The 11,191-nt window shown below is 50.4% G+C and overlaps 1 protein-coding gene across 1 annotated transcript; it reads left to right on the top strand.

The window, feature by feature from the left end:
• The first annotated feature begins 1,896 nt into the window (after positions 1–1,896).
• Positions 1,897–10,431, top strand: FCAMR (Fc alpha and mu receptor). Its single transcript, XM_089919910.1, has 6 exons — positions 1,897–1,930; positions 2,131–2,265; positions 6,796–7,134; positions 8,096–8,852; positions 9,478–9,596; positions 10,238–10,431. Exons 1-6 carry the CDS (start codon positions 1,897–1,899, stop codon positions 10,420–10,422), a joined length of 1,569 nt encoding a protein of 522 aa, XP_089776036.1. The 3' UTR covers positions 10,423–10,431.
• Positions 10,432–11,191: the final 760 nt, after the last annotated feature.

Genomic DNA, 11,191 nt, shown 5'->3' with positions numbered 1-11,191 from the left:
TGGAACCTCCTGAATCCTTGTTCTGTGCTCTTCCCTCTACATCTGCCTCCTTCCTTTCTTGTCTGCTGCCACGGGGATGCGGGCATAGGAGAGAAGTGGGGCTCAGGGGGCCAGTAGGGATTTGGGGAGTTATACACCAGCCTGTGCTGAAGATGGGATAGATCCCTTCTCAGCAGGACTGAGGGACAAGAGAATTCCCCAATGTGCCCTTGTCCCCTAGAATGCTGTGCACTACCACAGAGGCCTGTGGCCCCAAGCTACTGAGTTGGGGCTCCCTGTCTCCTGGAGAGAGGTCTTCTGAAGGTTATCGGCAGGTGGATAACTTGGAGACTTTCCGTTGAATGTTATCCTTGCAGCCTCTAGTCAAGGCCGGTAACTCCTTGGAGGCATTTTATCTCACACCTTGTGCTTCCTCATTGCCCCTCAGAGGCGGCTTTTGCTCCTGAAGCCAAGAGATAGCTGCACCCACTGGTGCACACTTCAGAGAACCCCAGCAGGACAGTGCAGACTTTGGCCCCAGCATGTGCTGTGTCAGCACTTAGCACTTTTGAAAAACTCACCTGGGGGAACCTGGGCACCAGCCTCAGAATTAGCCTGGACCTGGTGAATATTAATCAAACAAAAGATTAGCTGCAGGCACACCTGGGAAAGCCTCCAGGTGCAGGCAGGAAACCAGCAGCTCTGGAGGGCAGGGAGGGCCTGAGGCTGCCATGATGGTGCCCAAGACCCGGGAGATTCTAGGGGGAGGGCACAGGAAGCAGAAGGAACCCGTGGACTTTTCCAGATCTGGCCACTCTGGGGGCCCTACCTGGCTAGAGCAGGCAGAGGCTTTAGTGGAGGTGGCTAGGCAGAGCCACCCTGAGTCGACAGCTTGCATTACAGGGCCAACCATGGACTCTATCTCCTTCTCTCCTCTCTCCTCTCTCCTTTCTTTCAACTCTCACCTTACCTTTCCTTTCCCCTTCTCCTACTTCCTCTGCTTTCCCCCTCTCCTCCTCACCTTGTTCCCTTTTCTCCCCCTTTAGCCCACAGCCCAGACTGGCCAGTGGCCTTGTGTGGCTTTGTCTAGTTATATGGGGGGGAGGGGACCAGACCATTGACTGTTAAGAGCCTGTTCTTAACATTAGCGAGACATGTATTAGCATTGGAAGGAGAAAACTATGGCTAACTTAATTTTGCTTTCTTTAGAAAAAAAAGTCCACAGGTCCCAGGAACTGCAGACAGTAGATAGATTCAAAGAAGAGATTTTTAGTCACTCAAAAAGCATCCATGAAAACCCTGTGGGAACTACAAATGAAGTATAATGTACCATCCCTGCCTTTTTAATTAGCAAGCAACAGAAGGCCATTGAGTAGTGGTCAGCATGGTGTCTGGCAAAAGTGTGGAAGGTTCTTGTTCACAATAGCTGTGCCTTGGGCACCTACACCGGGCTAGATCCTGTTTCAGAGCCTGGAGGCTCAAAGTCCTCCCCTCAAGGAGCTCCCCAGGCCAGTGAGAGAGACCAGAGCAGGGGAAAATCAGTGTGGACTGGGGGCCAGGGAGGGCTTTCTAGAAATTGTGGAGAAGAAACAAAATAGGACCCTTGGGCAGAAAACTACTTGGCCTGAGAGTTAATTTACTCCTATTATTGACTGGAGGCACACTACCAGTGAGATAGAAAGCTTCCCTTGAAGGAAGCAATTCTCCTTCTGCAAAAGAGAAGGGGAAGCGAGCGACTCAGTACCAGGCCTGCTGGTGACTCTTCTAACACAGTCTCACGTAACTGGTACAACAGCCCCATACAGATTCTCATTCCCCCTGGAGAGGAAGCTGATCCCCAAGACTGAGTAACCTTTCCAGGATCCCACAATTCCAGCTAAGTTTTAAACTTCTAGCTTGGGGTCTTTCCACTACGCAATGCTGCCCCAAATCCAGAGCTCCGTGCTGGCAGGTGAGTGCCGGGGCTGGAATCCCCCAGAGGGAGTTTTTTAGTCTTGGTGGCAGTGACCCAGGCCAAATGTGCGTGTTGAGGGCCGTAAGGATGGAGCTGTGCTTCTCTCAGAGGGCAGGTACATCCTGCTCTTAGGTGGAGCTGATCCAGCCCCAGCACTGAGCAAACCAAGATCCCAGAGTGAGAAGGTGCTTGCCCAGGTCCCAGGGCTGCTCGCCCAGCTTCTCACTCGTCTCCTCTCAGGCCTCTTCATCTACAGTGTTTTTTTTTGCAGGTCAGCAACCAGAGGGCAGGATGGAAAATGCCCGTCCTCCTCATGCTGTGCCTGCTGCAGGGTGAGTCCCAGACAGCCCAGCTTCAGAGCTTGTACACCCAGACCCAAGCCTTCCAGGCTGCAGACATGCCTGACGGGCACCTCAGCAGCATTCAGTACCCGCACCGTAGTTTGGACATCCGCATGGCTTTGGATCCAGGGAGTGGTCAGATCCGGGTCAGAGTGAATGAGGGAGGTGAGAGCTCACATGAGGGGGCATATGTCTGACTTGATGATTGCTGGAATATTCACAGTTTTGATCTGTCTCTACTCTCTTCCATTCAAGTTGATGACTGAATGTTGGCTGCATTTGCAAGATATGGGTTCCAGGGTGTGCAAAAGCCAGAGGTAGCACCGCTCTATTTCCACTCATTCTAAAAACGCTCAAGTGGCAGACCCAGTACTAGGGACATAAAAACCCTGACCTACTCCAAAGAGTGCAGAGTCTACAAAGAAACCAGATGGGTAAATACTACATCTACGCATTTACTTATTTAGTCAACACATACTTATGGAGGGCCTACCATGTGCCAGGCACTAGGGACACATGGATGAAAGACAGAATTCTTGCTCTGTACGTCCTGACAGGCTGGTGTGCTGATCAGGCTCAGAGGACCAATCATCCTGTCTCCATGCTGTGGTATCTGGTTTTATGTTGATGGTAATGGAGAGCCATTGAGGAATGTAGTGAGTATGTGCTTAGAGTGTCTGGTACCCAAGTAGATGCTTAACAAATAATCGTCGAAAGAATAAATGAATAAATAAATGCTATGATAATACAAAAAAGGGATTAACAGTTGTGTTTGTCTTACAAACAAATCAGAATTTTAATGAATCAAAGGTAGCTTATCTCTGGGCGAGAACCCTCTGTGATATAATCACATCACTTCTTTATTTTCATCTCCCAATGCCCCCTTTAAAATTTTTCAGTAGGAGCAAGCTTCCCCGGCCCCCAGATGAAAACTCAGGCAGGCCCATGATTTTTCTCTGAACATATAAGAGTCTTAACCTAATTCCTTTAAGTCTCAGATGTTCTAATTTGATCATTGTAAGTGGCGGGTTAAATATTTTGGTCAGCAATTTAAACTTCATTCAGAAATTTGCCCCCTCATCACCCACGGCCCGCAGTCAGGAAGGCAGGGAGGGCTCTGGGGCCTGCCTTCTCCCTTCTCCTCTGCTCTTTCTCCTCCCCGCCGAGGCAGCTGGCACTGGGGACGCCAGTAGGGTCACAGCAGCAGGTGGGAGGACAGCAGGAGCCAGGCAGCTCTTACTTGATGGGATGGCTTGGAACTCTCTGGCCTGGCAGGGCTCTAGAGCTGGCTCCTCCTCTTGTGGATACCTCTGTGGATCCCTCGAGGGCCCATCTCCTCCCTGTGCCCCAGGTTCTGCTTTGGCCCCTCCACACGGAAGACCCTGTCTCACGTGGCTGTGGGATGGCTCTCTGCCCTCCGGGCCCACCCTCTGGGCCAAGGAGACACTCCCGGTTTTCTCACCCCTTTGCTGGAGAGAGGAGTGATCCATCCCAGGCACCAGCCCTGCTCTCCCTGTTCGTGTCACAGGCCTTTTGCGCTTCCTCAGACCAGGTCAAGCTCCAGTCCATGGCCTCCAGTCAAGCTCCAGTGCAGGCCTCCCTCGCCCATCCCTGCCTGAAGCTGTACAGTGGACAGCTGCTGGGAGATGACGGGTGAATGAGAGCAGGGGCACCACCTCCACCGAAGGGACCCCTGGCAGGCACCACATTGATCCTAAAATGCCAGCCCTTTCTTTAATTCTCACAGGCAACCAGTACTAAATTCCAAAAACCTTTATGATATATAACCAAGAGCTACTAGTCATCCAGCGATTAAGCTCTTAAGGGTAAGTGACACTTGGCATTTATAAAAGAGAAAAATGTTTATTGCAAAAGTTGACTAAGGGTTCCTAATCAGCTCTCAGCTGCAAAGTCAGAGCAGCCCGTCCACCGCTTAATGGGGCTCCTTAATCCCTTGCCTGCGTCACACGTAGACCACATGCAGACTCCTGAAATACGAGGTGTGAGCACTTTATCAGAGCACCATCACTGTCATCCTGAGGTGGTCCTTGTTTGTCATTACGAAGATGCTTACTTTTTTTGTTGTTTGCTTTTTGGTTTTTTTTTGGGTGGGGGGCAGTACATGGGCCTCTCACTGTTGTGGCCTCTCCCGTTGCGGAGCACAGGCTCTGGACGCGCAGGCTCAGTGTCCATGGCTCACGGGCCCAGCCGCTCTGCTGCATGTGGGATCTTCCCAGACTGGGGCACAAACCCGTGTCCCCTGCATCGGCAGGCGGACTCTCAACCACTGCGCCACCAGGGAAGCCCAGATTCTTGCTTTTTAATGATGAGTTGCCATTTAACTTTATCAATACTGGCATAGTTGTGGTGTGTCGCTTAATTAAACCTACAATGAGTATTGATTTATCCCTAACATTTACGGCCTTGACTCTTCCTATAATGAGACCTCAGACATATGCAACAGGCAAGGTCAGCTTTATGGGCATGTGCCCTGTGCAGTCACACAGGACCCCATTCAGAAGGTGCTTGGTTTAATGCTCTACTGTTGCCATAGTGAAATCCTTAGTAACTTTTGAATAAGGGATCCTCCATTTTTATTTTGCACTGGACCCTGCAAATTATGTAGCCAGTCCTGGCAACAGGATGAAACTTTCTTGGATTCAGAGGTGCTGAAGACATAGAACAAATTGATAGATGCCAGGCACCCACATCCTAAAACAAAATGTAGAACCACCTGGGCAGGACTATGGAGAGAGATGGCAAGGCTAGTTGTTCCAGAAATAGCCCACCATGTAGTCTCCTGGAGAATCATCAGAGGTAGAAGAGAAGAGCTCTTTGGAGACAGACAGCGTGCTCTGCTCTCCACCACCTGCCCCTGTGGGACAAGGCGGATCACCTCCTCCTCACTTTAAGCCAAGCAAGAGAAGGAACTTCTAGGACGCCACTCAACAAGCTTGCTGTATGTCCCAGATTTCCCCTGACAGCAGGACAAAGTGTGTTTCCTGGGGCCAAATGTGATGTAGGTTCCACAGAAAGGAGCTGTCCCAGTGCCTCTACCAAGAGGTCTACCCAGAAGGGATTGTAACCACGAGAGGGGCACGTGGCCAGAAGTCCTAGGCTTGGTCGTGGAGGAGTCATAAAAGCCCAGCAGGAGGAGAGGCAGTTTTTTACCAAGAGGGAACTGCAGCCAGAGGCCACGGACAAGCGATCTGGGAGGCAAAAGGGAAGGACCCAGCTCTGGACGTCTGCCATGCCCGGAGGGCGCCACCAGCAGATCACGACTTTCCATTCAACTCTCGTCTCTCCCCTCCACACACAATCCCAGAGGGGCCCCAGAGCAGTTCTGAGTAGGGGAAGGGGTCGAGCAAAGCAAGAGACCCCGACCTGTCCCCCTCCCCCACATCAGGCCTCCAAGTGTAGCTGGGAAATTGGAAAAGGCTTCAGTTGGATAAGAGGCTGGAGTTGCAGCAGTCACTGGGCTGGACATCTTCCTATCCAAGCGAGACTATGGAAGCTACTATACTTGAAATTATGTCTGAGATTTCATCAAGGAGGGACATCCCAGAGCTAGTAGGAAGAGGCAGTGAGAGAAAGAGTAAACTTTGCTTCTGCTTGCATTGGATCAAATTTAAATCAGTAAAAGGACCATAGACTGTGCTTCAGCTGTGATTCACGCCTACCCCCAAAGCAGACGTATTCAAAATTCTGCTGTGCTTTGACAGTGACGCTTGGTTATTTCCATTTCTAGAGAAGGGAGCAGTATGTATGTTTTTGAAAACGACGGTCTGGGGAGTTATCCACCCAGCAGAGCAGGATTCCTGTGCTTCCAGCACCCTCTCCTTTCAGCAGAAGTCACACTCATCTCTTTTTACTATTTAACATCCCTCTTTTAAAAAAAAAATTATTGAAGTAGAGTTGATTTTCAATGTTGTGTTAATTTCCGCTGTACAGCAAAGTGATTCAGTTATGCATATACATATTCTTTCTCATATTGTTTTCCGTTATGGTTTATCACAGGATATTGGATATAGTTCCCCGTGCTATACAGTAGGACCTTGTTGTTTTAGCATCTCTCTTTTACATTCTATGCAAATAAACCACAACCCTTCTGTCAGCTCTTGCCTTGGCCTTCTTACAGGTGCTTAGATGGCAGCTTCTTAAACATTTTTTAAAAAACACCTGCACTGGAGCACAGTGGCATGAATCCAGGCTTTGGACAGACATGTGCAAGAACACCTGCACATGACAAGCTCAATAGTGGTTAGCTAAATAGTGGTAAGATTATTGATGCATTTTCATCTCTCCATGGGGCCTTGGACACAGCTCCATTTCATACCTTGGAGCTACTCCTGACCTAGTGGCTAAGCTCTGACATTTCTATATTGATTCTTTCTAGCTTCACTTTCACGGAGGCATTTTCTGACCTGTTCCCTAATTCTGGCAGAGTTTGGAGCTCATAGCTCCCCAAACAGTGACAAATTCAGCACTCTTGCTCCGGACTTTTTTTTTCTCTGCCTGCAGCTGCAAATGCGTTGAAGGGCCCGAGGCTGGTGTCTGGGGAGCCTGGGGGAGCTGTCACCATCCGGTGCCATTACCCACCCTTGCCCATCAACAGCCACCAGAGGAAGTACTGGTGCCGCCTAAGACCCCTGACGTGGGTCTGCCACACCATCGTGTCCACCAACCACTACACTCACCTTCGCTACCGTGGCCGTGTGGCCCTAACAGACTTCCCACAAAGAGGCTTGTTTGTGGTGAGGCTGTCCCAGCTGTCCCCGGAGGATGTGGGGCACTACCGCTGTGGCATTGGAAACACAAACAACATGCTATTCTTCAGCATGAACCTGACCATCTCTGCAGGTAAGGGTTGGTGGCTGGCAGGTCAAGTTTGGTGACATGAATGTTAGGAAGGGCAAGGGGCAACAGAAGACCCAGAGGTCCAAGAGGGCTTTAAGCACAAGGGGAGTGATGATGAAAAGCTGGGGTCAGGCAAGGACTTTAAGACATAGACTTCTATTTCAGATGGAGACCACCTTCAGAGGGAAGGTAGATACTAGGGAAAACGTCCCAACTGAATCCCCGTAATCTATCTCACCCAATTCCCCCTGAAAGCTGTGGCACATATATTTGAAGAGAGCTCAGTGAAGCTGGTGAATTGGAGGGCATGGCTTCTTAGGGTCATGATGTCTTTTTGTTCAGACATGCAGAGCACATAAGACAGGCAAAGCAGAAGAATGGAGACTGAGCTCTTCCTAAGGCTGAGCCTCTCAGCAGACATCCAACAGCTACCAGGCCAGTGCCGTGCGTGGCTCGTTCTGGAGAGTTGATCTAGAGTCAGGTACCCAGAGTCCAAGGAAGGGCATCCAGGCTATGAAAGGCAGGTCTACCAGAGAGATGGCACAGGCAGGCAGGAGTCCAGAGAGTGGACTTGTTTGAATAGATGTTGCTATCTAACCATCTGCTGACATTGGCTGCTCTGCTGTGACTGGAGTTTTCTTTTTTTCTTATTTGAAAAGCAGTACATGAAGGGAAGTGGGCCCTGGGAAAGGGGACAGCATGGTGTCCTGGGGCAGCTGGATAGAGAATTTGTGGGCGTAAAAGGAGATAGGGACATAAAATGTCAATATTGGCAACAGACTAGAGAACACATCTTGTTTTCCCAATTTTTTATTTTATCCAATATATTGGCCAAAGACTGCATTGCTTAGTGAGGTTGCATTCCATGGAGCAAACATGTCAAGCCTGGTGTCCTTTGCAGCCTGGTGTCCTGTAGGCAGCCCGGATAGCCTTCTCATTTGGTCTCCTTCTGCTGTTCACACAGGTCTTTCCAGAGCCGTCCCCGCAGCCACTGTGGCTGCTGGCGAGCTCATCACGGGATCCTTTGTGACAGTATCGCCAGCGGCCAACAGACGGACACCAGGAACTATGCAGACTATAGAGAGACAAGGGACGGGATGGGACAGAGTTTCTCTGACTCTAGGAACCAGCAAAACCACAGCTTCAGCTAAGGGAAGACAAACCCCAGGAGCAACTGGGGTAGTAGCTCCAGGAACAGGCAGCCAGCTAGAGGGTTCCATTTGGGCAACCATCCCCACTCCACAGAGTCCAGCTTCAGCCATCAGAGGTGTGTCCAATACAACAGAAGGTGATCGAGTGTGGAGCACCAGAAGTTTGGAAGCAAACAGGACTAGGGCCAGCGAAAGAGAGAGGGAAACAACTACTGGGACTGATAGGCAAAGAGAGGAAACAGAGAGGGTCAGAATAGCCCCAGACACAGCTGAGAAGGTCATGGCGACCATTAGGCCATCAACCCTGGTCTCAGGTAAGTGGATGTGGGAAACCCACCAAGAAGAAATGTCGGTTTCTAAGCCACAAGCCCTGGGCTCCGTTGAAGGAACCCCCCCAGTTGCAGTTGTGTGGACCTTGGAGCCAACCAGCATAGAGATGGCATCTGCGGAAGGAAGCAGTGAAGGAGACCTAGATACCCCTGCTGGAGACAGTGGTCCCCAAGTGACGTCAAGCCAGGCCCTGGCAGCAAGGCCCTTCAGGCCCCTGGGCAAGGACTCCCAAGTGAAGAGGTAAACCCCCAGGCTGCCCTCTCCATTGGGACTCCACATCTGCTCCATCCCTTTGCACGCTTCTCAGTGAGCTAACCTCTGTGACCCCCTCTGTCTGCTTACTCCTCTCCCTTTGTAACCTCAGGACAGTAAAGCATAAGGGACATGAAAGTCAGAATCCTCCCTCATTCAAGGGTCCTTGCTGGGAGAACGCTATCTGAGCATCTTCATGTGATTTTCAAGCAAAAATATAAGCACTAGAATAATGGAATATTTAGGTGGGACTGTTGGGACTTTTTTTTTTTAAAGATGAGGAAACAAGCTCCGACGAGGTCGGGGTGTGACTCACTGAAGCTACAAAGACAGATTGTGGCAAAGCCAAATGCCAAGCGTAGATGCCCTGACCCTCACTCACTTCTCTTGCCCACTGTTGCACGTTGGTGGAGGAGGGAAAGGATCAGGGCTTGGGATCTGGAAGGCAGGGGACCTAGTCTCAGCTTGGCAACTAACCCTCCATGGGAATTCGGGCAGTCAGCTTGCCTTGGCCTCAGCTTCTCATCTGTAAAATGAGGGGCAAGGGCCAAAGGGTCTTCAGTCTCCTACCCAGCTCCAACTTCCATCCCCTCCCCTGCTGCTTCCACTCCAGTATTTCTCTGGAAGAGAAAAACATCTCTCGGATGCTGACTCCAGTCTCTTCGGTGCTGTGTCCGCTTATGCTGATGGCTCTTGTTCTGCTGCAAAGGAAGCTCCGGAGAAAGAGGAGGTGTAAGTGGAGTTTAAGTCACCCCAAGGCCGGGGAGGGGAGCGCCTGTTCCCATCTGACACCCTCAGGACTGGGTCGGGGTCAGAGTTGGTACCAGGACCTCTGGATGTAGAAGTGCTAAATTCTAGTCTGAGCCACTTAACCAAGCTTGGCCATGGTTCCTTTATCAATCAAATGGGAAAGTAGTCTATGTATTTATGTCTCAATGGCATCCCAGAGCTTAAGGAGAAGCTCTTCAGAAGGCGGCAAGACAGCTGGTAGTCATATGAACCACGTGAACAGTCCTGACAGCAGGTCGGAGTACAGGGCCCAAATGTGGAACCAGACTGCATTTGTACCCTCTGCACGGCCCAGCTGGAAGTCTCTTAAAGCACCAGGCCCGGGGTTAAACATTCCTAAAGGGACTGCTCCATGGCGTTTAGATCTGGCGAAGAAAGGGTGAGATGCTCTGGGAGCAAGTCAAAGGGGCTAAGATTCTCAGACCCAGCTCCCCAAAGGCCTGGCCCAATCCCTGCCGATCTAAGGGCTCAGTTGCAAATCCTCTGTGTCAGGAAGTCCTTGAGGATTGCGATGGGTGAGGGTGGTTCTCAAGGAATCAAATTCAGTGCCCAGGATGCTCACAGTGTGCTCTGTGTCTGTGCAGCTCAGGAGACAGAAAGGTCATCAGGGGTCACCTTGATTCAGATGAAACAGTTCCCGGAGCTGAGCCTCCAGCCAGAGCAGCTTCCCCAGGTGGAAAGGAAGATGCTCCAAGATGACTCTCCTCCTCTCCGTGCCAGCCTGAGTATCCCGGAGAGGGACCCTGGACCCCAAGGAATAGAAGGATAAGCCGCTCAGACACCATGGAAAAAAGAACCAGGACCGAATACCAGCCTCTTCTCTTCCTTCCTCCGCCTGTATGAAGGGAAGCTTGGGGAGCTGGGACTCCATCTGGGGAAGCAAAGGCTGACCATCACTGGACCAAGGAAGGTCCAGCATTTTTCATGGCCAAAGGTGACACTATGACTCAAAGAAGGCTGCAAGAAAGGATCTATTAGTTACTGGAGGAGGTCAGTGGACCTGGAAAAAGTGGAATTTCCATTCCTGGAGGTTTGAAAATATGAGAGGCTTCCAATCAGAGTGGAGAATTAACAAGATTTCAACCATCACTCCTAGCCCTTGGTAGATGCCCCCTTTTTCTGACATCTCTTAACACTCAGCCTGCTGCACACATTAAACTATAACCCTTTCAAGTACATTCTAAGCTCTTAGGGCAGTAATTGTGTTTTCTCCATCTTACTATGTCCCCAAAGAACTTCAGCTCAGTAGGGCCCGCAATAAATATTTGTGACTGAATGGCTGACTGGAGGGGCATGGGCTCCATGACCTCTGGGGACACTGCCAACACAGATGTTCTGAATCCCCCTTCATTTGGGAGTCCCCTAGATGATCCCATAGGTCCTTACACAGGGACCAAAAGGAAGAACCCTCATTCCCAATTCATCCCTGCCCGTTTGGCCCCATACTTATTATGCTGTAGACCTTTTGACCCAGTCAAGATTTTCTGGGATTTTCCTAAGTTCATGAAGGAAGAGGGTATTTTTCAGTAGATTCTCAT

This window comes from Delphinapterus leucas, chromosome 1, assembly GCF_059928025.1.
Source record: "Delphinapterus leucas isolate spDelLeu-1000000601 "Yukka" chromosome 1, BTC_Dleu_Yukka2, whole genome shotgun sequence".
NCBI lineage: Eukaryota > Metazoa > Chordata > Mammalia > Artiodactyla > Monodontidae > Delphinapterus > Delphinapterus leucas.
The sequence above is the reverse complement of the archived record's forward strand: the minus strand, read 5'-3'. Positions and strand labels throughout refer to the sequence as shown.

Coding starts and splice junctions, on each gene's coding strand:
- FCAMR (XM_089919910.1), top strand. CDS start 1,897: ATGCTGCCCCAAATCCAGAGCTCCGTGCTGGCAG. Junction 7,135..8,095: donor GAACCTGACCATCTCTGCAG/GTAAGGGTTGGT, acceptor CTGTTCACACAG/GTCTTTCCAGAGCCGTCCCC. Junction 8,853..9,477: donor AAGGACTCCCAAGTGAAGAG/GTAAACCCCCAG, acceptor CTTCCACTCCAG/TATTTCTCTGGAAGAGAAAA.